Below are 5,798 nucleotides of genomic sequence, written 5' to 3'. Positions count from 1 at the left end.
GCTCTCTTAATTTCTAATCACATAATATAAGATTAAATATCTTTAAGGTTCATAATAAATGATCAAATTTTGTTTTAAATTTTTAATAAATTTTTTTATTGTTTTAATATGAAATTTTTGTTTTGAATTTCTATCATTAATAATGATATATTATTATATAAATTGATTTTTTTTAACATTATTAATAGTTGTGATGGTATTATAGCATGATGATAAAATCTCAAAATAAAAATTAATATATCAGGTATTTATAACAAATTTTTTTTTTTATTATGAATCCAAAATAAAATTTAATTATTTATTAGGAACCTTAAATATATTTAAGCCGTTAATATATAAAATTGGTTTTCTTTATTTATTTTTCTTTGTATGATGGAAAGTTTGACAAGGAATAATAACATTACTCCTATAAATACATTGCTCCAGTGGCAAGCTTTAATATCCACCGATTAATGATAAGATTTACCGCTATGCTTTCCACAATATTGTTACCACTTGTTCTATGTCTTACTCTCCTTGTGCTTCTCTTGTTCTTCATCCGCAATCTCAGAACCTTCAAGAACCCACCCCTTCCTCCAGGTCCTAAAGGCCTTCCAATAATAGGAAATTTACATCAATTTGATAGTTCCATTCTTTATCTGCAGCTATGGCAACTCTCAAAGAAATATGGCCCTATATTTTCTCTTCAATTAGGGTTAAGGCCAGCCATAGTTGTTTCCTCTCCTAAACTAGCCAAAGAGGTACTGAAAAACCATGACCTAGAGTTTAGTGGACGACCTAAATTACTTGGCCAACAGAAATTGTCCTATAATGGGTCAGAGATTGCATTTTCCCCATACAATGAATATTGGAGACAAATTAGAAAAATTTGTGTTGTCCATATCTTTAGCTCCAAGCGTGTCTCTAGCTTTTCCTCTATAAGAAATTGTGAGGTGAAGCAAATGATAAAAAAAATATCTGGGCATGCCTCTTCTTCGGGTGTTACAAACTTGAATGAGTTACTCATGTCTCTCTCAAGCACTATAATGTGTAGAGTAGCTTTTGGGAGAAGGTATGAGGACGAAGGAAGTGAAAAGAGTAGGTTCCATGTGTTGCTCAATGAGCTTCAGGCCATGATGAGTACTTTCTTTGTTTCAGACTATATTCCATTCACGGGTTGGATTGATAAACTCAAAGGATTGCATGCACGACTTGAACGAAATTTCAAGGAGTTCGATAAGTTCTACCAAGAAGTCATTGATGAGCACATGGATCCCAATAGACAACAAATGGAGGAACATGATATGGTTGATGTCTTGCTTCAATTGAAGAATGATCGTTCTCTTTCAATTGATCTCACTTACGATCACATCAAAGGGGTCCTCATGGTATGGTGTCTTAATTCCTATTTTCTTTTGACTGCAATTCCTATTTCCTATAATTTATTGCTTTTGTTCGGTAACTAATGTCTTAAATATATTAAATTTAAAATTAATAATTGGATAGAAAATATTTATTAAAAAGGTAAACTATTCCCTTGAATATTTTATAGTTTTCTTATTTAAATTTTTAGTCATAAAATAAAAAAAAACCCTGTAAGTATTTTAATTCCTATAAGCTTTGGTCCTACACCTTTTTATTTATTCAGAAAAAAATGACCACATGTATTGATGGATTTATAACAATTAATGAATTCCTTTTAAAAAAAATAATTAACGTATTCTATGCTACCAATGGAGTTAGAATCCTTTGATTTTGGTCCCTACACCTAATACAAAAGAAGAATTTCAACTGGTATATATAAGATAGTTACAAAATTTATAGATCGAAATTGTACGGAGACTAAAATTTATAACTTCATTGTATAAGAATTAAAACTTAAAACCGAGATAATTGTAAAGAGCAAATAAGTAATTTAAATTTTTAATTATGATATTGGTATAAAGTATTCATTAATTTTATTTATATTTAATTTTCATTAAAAAATTTGATTGATCTTCTTTAGTGGAGTTCTCTCCTTTCAATCATGTTTTATTTTTATCTTTAAAGTTTAAACTTGAGATTTTGCTTAAAAAAAAGAGTTCAATAGCACTTGGACCGTGGTAATAGTTTAACTATTAAAATTATTGATAGAATTCACAATACTTTTTTAACATAGAAACTTTAATTAGTATTTTGTCCCCACATGATAAATGCTTATGATAACTAAACTTTATGATAAATATTTTTTTTTTTAAAATATCTAAATTATATAATTAAAATTTATAATAAATAAATAATTTGAATATATAAATTATATTTTTAATTTATGATAAATAATTTTATATTCTGATATAAAATTATTTTTAATTATTGATATTTTAAAAATATTCAAGTTGAATTTAAAAATAAAGATAGAAAATAGATTAAGATATTTTTTTTTAAAATTCTTTCCTAAAAGAAACTTTTAAAATTCTTTTTGTTGAAAAATAGTTATTGAAAACACTCATTTAACATAACTATTACTTTGATGACCCATGTCATACACAGGTGGATTTTTATAATAGTTGATATGAATTTGCAATTAAGATAAAATAAATTTTAAAATTTTCTAAACATAAGATAAATTATCAATCTATCTAATGTGTGTTCTAGTATGTTAATTGAATTTTATTTAGAAAATCCTTTCCTAGATTATTTGAAGTCTAATAAAAATTGCAAGGAGTGTGTTAGATATAAAATGATAGAAAATTCTTAAAGGCATTTTTAAAAGAAAATATTTTAATATATATATTTGAAAAATAATTCCTGCAAATATACTGATTTAACATAATTATTCCACTTTAGATATATAGAAGATATGTTCCTTTCTCCCTACAATATGGTATATTTGTTTTCCTATACAAGGCGGAAGTAGGAATAAGAAGTGGCATGCAGACAGATTTGCAAGAGCAAGACGAAAGTAGGGGACGACGATGAAAAAATAATAAAATTCGTAGAGCACTGAGTACAGAAACAAAGTAACTTAATTTGGTTGAAATGAGATAGGGGTCAAAGTGTAATAGTGAGAGGTTTTTTTTTACTGAATGTTTGATATAGTGAGAGTGAGAGGATCAATATACTTAAAGTAAAGTGTATTTTAAGTTTAATTCACCAATTAGGCTTTTCAGACTTAAATATAAACAAAACTAACTATTAATATTTATATTAATAAAAAATGTTAGTTGATATCATTGAAATTTACGTATCACACTTAAAACTAAACTTTTTTCTTAAAATGTCCTTCATTGCGCTTGAAACTTAATACCAATAATAAAAAATATCATTTAAAATATAATCTCAATTAATTAAGAATATTTTGAAATAATAACACTAAAAAGTAAAAATAAAAATAATTAAAATTTACCTATATTTAAATCTAAATTTTTATTTTCTTATAATTGAGTGCAAAAGAAGTAACTAACCAGATATCAAGAGTAAATAAGTGGATTCAAAAGTCAATATTTATATTAATTACATTAGTCCACTTATAACAAGTTGTCGAGTCTATAACAAATTTGTTTAATCTTATTTTTACTTAAATTTAACTTGGCAATTATTTATATATATTTTCCCCTTCTTTCTCTTCATTACACCATTATTCTTATCATGCACTTTCTACCCTCTCTTCTTATCTCTCTCCCCCCCACCCCCCATTGTATGCCAAGTTTACCTCTCATTTTTTCACATATCATCAATATGATTTTATGCAAGGAAAAGTATTAAATATAATTATATTTCTTTTAATTTATTTATCCAATGAAATAAATGAAAAGAGATAGAACTTTTATTTTCTTCGCATTTCTTTCATTTCCCCCCTAAATTAGGCAACCTATTTATTGGTTTACTCATTATTATTTTCTCTTCTTTTTTACTTCATTTCACCCTAGCTACTTTCTTCTCTACATTCTTGTTCAAATATAGTCTCCAATGGCTTAATTCATATATATATTTTTTAATATTTTTCCTTTTAAAATGTTTTAATAGAATTTATTATTTTTAATTTTCTGCTCTCTTTAATTTACTTCAGTTAACCTTACTTTCTTTAAAAATTCAACATGACTTTTGAAGTTAAGAGTGATTAAAACTACTTTTTTTTTTTTATGAAAATAGAGGAACTTTGACCACATTTAACCAAAAGTATATGATCTAAAATCACATTTTTAGGATAACCATTCTTAGCATTAAGATGGTTAAGTTCAAGTAGATCAATATTTTATTTTTACATTTTTTTACAAAGAGAAACACGTTTTATATCATTAGAATACTCCTAATCTCTAATAAATGACATTAATTATATGCTGCAATAATTTTATTGTTTCTAGATAAAAAAGCAATATTTCTATTATATATGCGAGCCAAAAATGAATAAAATTTTAAAAGAACACAAACAAATAAAATGTTATATTTCTAAATGGCATGAGACTCTTAAGCTACCAAATTTCTTATAGAACAATATTTAGCACAAGGGTTTTGTATTGGTGTACTATAGTGCAGATTTTGCAAGGTACCACACAGTTAATTTGTTCTAGAGGTAAATTTAACAAAATTCATGTTCTACTCTTTTTAGGACATACTGGTAGCAGGGACAGATACAACTGCAGCCACATCAGTTTGGGCTATGACTGCCCTCATAAAAAACCCTAGAGTAATGAAGAAAGTTCAAGAAGAAATTAGAAATGTGGGAGGCACAAAAGATTTCTTAGATGAAGATGATGTTCAAAAACTTTCCTATTTCAAGGCAATGATAAAGGAGACATTTAGATTGTACCCACCAGCCACACTACTTGTACCAAGAGAATCAAATGAAGAGTGCATTATACATGGCTATCGAATTCCAGCTAAGACAATATTATACGTGAATGCTTGGGTTATTCATAGAGATCCCGAATCTTGGAAAAATCCTCAAGAGTTTATTCCCGAAAGATTCTTGGATAGCGACGTAGATTTTCGTGGACAAGATTTCCAACTAATTCCTTTTGGAACAGGTCGCAGAAGTTGCCCAGGTTTACCTATGGCAGTTGTGATATTAGAACTTGTTCTTGCTAATCTTCTTCATTCCTTTGATTGGGAATTGCCACAAGGGATGATAAAGGAAGACATTGATGTTCAAGTATTGCCAGGACTCACCCAACACAAGAAGAACGATCTTTGTCTTTGTGCCAAGACTAGGAGCCATATATAACTACTAGATGGACTTTGTGATCAAAATAATGCATGTTATAATGTTCTATCAAGAAATTTTAATGTCTATACTTACTTGACTTTTTGGTTAGTGTTGTTATAATGTATGTTCTATTATGATTTTCCTCTCAATTCTCTGTTGTATTATGGTATCATTCGCTGAGTCGGTCCTAGGGTTCGTTCATTTCGTTGCCTTTCCGTAACTTCTCTGCGTTTTTCTTCATTCTCTGAAGCTTTCAATTAAGCTTGATGACAAAAACTTCCTTCTGTGGAATCAACGGGTTGGCGGAATTGTTGCAATGCACAAATTGCACCATTTACTTGTCAATCCTATAATTCCTTCAAAGTACAATTCAGATCTAGATCGTCAACTGGATCGCATGTTTGTTGAATATGGAAAGTGGTTCATTCAAGATCAGTCTCTCTTCACATGGCTTCTGTCTACTCGTTGCGAATCGGTGCTTTCGACAGTGTTGAATTGTCACCATGGGCATGAAATTTGGGACAAAAGCCACACTCAATACTACGCCACACTTAAGGCTAAGGTGCGGCAACTCGGATCTGAACTGAAAACCGCAAAGAAAGGTAATCGTTCAATTGCTGAGTACACACTCCGT

The 5,798-nt window shown here is 28.6% G+C and overlaps 1 protein-coding gene across 1 annotated transcript; it reads left to right on the top strand.

Moving 5' to 3' along the window:
* Positions 1 to 446: 446 nt before the first annotated feature.
* Positions 447 to 5,313, top strand: LOC100787727 (cytochrome P450 71A1). Its single transcript, XM_003521958.4, has 2 exons — positions 447 to 1,367; positions 4,568 to 5,313. The coding sequence occupies exons 1-2, from the start codon at positions 453 to 455 to the stop codon at positions 5,180 to 5,182; spliced, it is 1,530 nt and encodes a 509-aa protein (XP_003522006.3). The 5' UTR covers positions 447 to 452; the 3' UTR covers positions 5,183 to 5,313.
* The last annotated feature ends 485 nt before the right edge of the window (positions 5,314 to 5,798 follow it).

This window comes from Glycine max, chromosome 3 (genome assembly GCF_000004515.6).
Source record: "Glycine max cultivar Williams 82 chromosome 3, Glycine_max_v4.0, whole genome shotgun sequence".
Classification (NCBI taxonomy): Eukaryota; Viridiplantae; Streptophyta; class Magnoliopsida; order Fabales; family Fabaceae; genus Glycine; species Glycine max.
The sequence above is the reverse complement of the archived record's forward strand: the minus strand, read 5'-3'. Positions and strand labels throughout refer to the sequence as shown.

What these genes read in the sequence shown, in the direction of transcription:
- LOC100787727 (XM_003521958.4), top strand. Translation starts at nt 453, where the DNA reads ATGATAAGATTTACCGCTATGCTTTCCACAATATTGTTACCACTTGTT. An exon ending in ACATCAAAGGGGTCCTCATG is followed by an intron (nt 1,368 to 4,567) that starts GTATGGTGTCTT and finishes TACTCTTTTTAG; the next exon opens with GACATACTGGTAGCAGGGAC.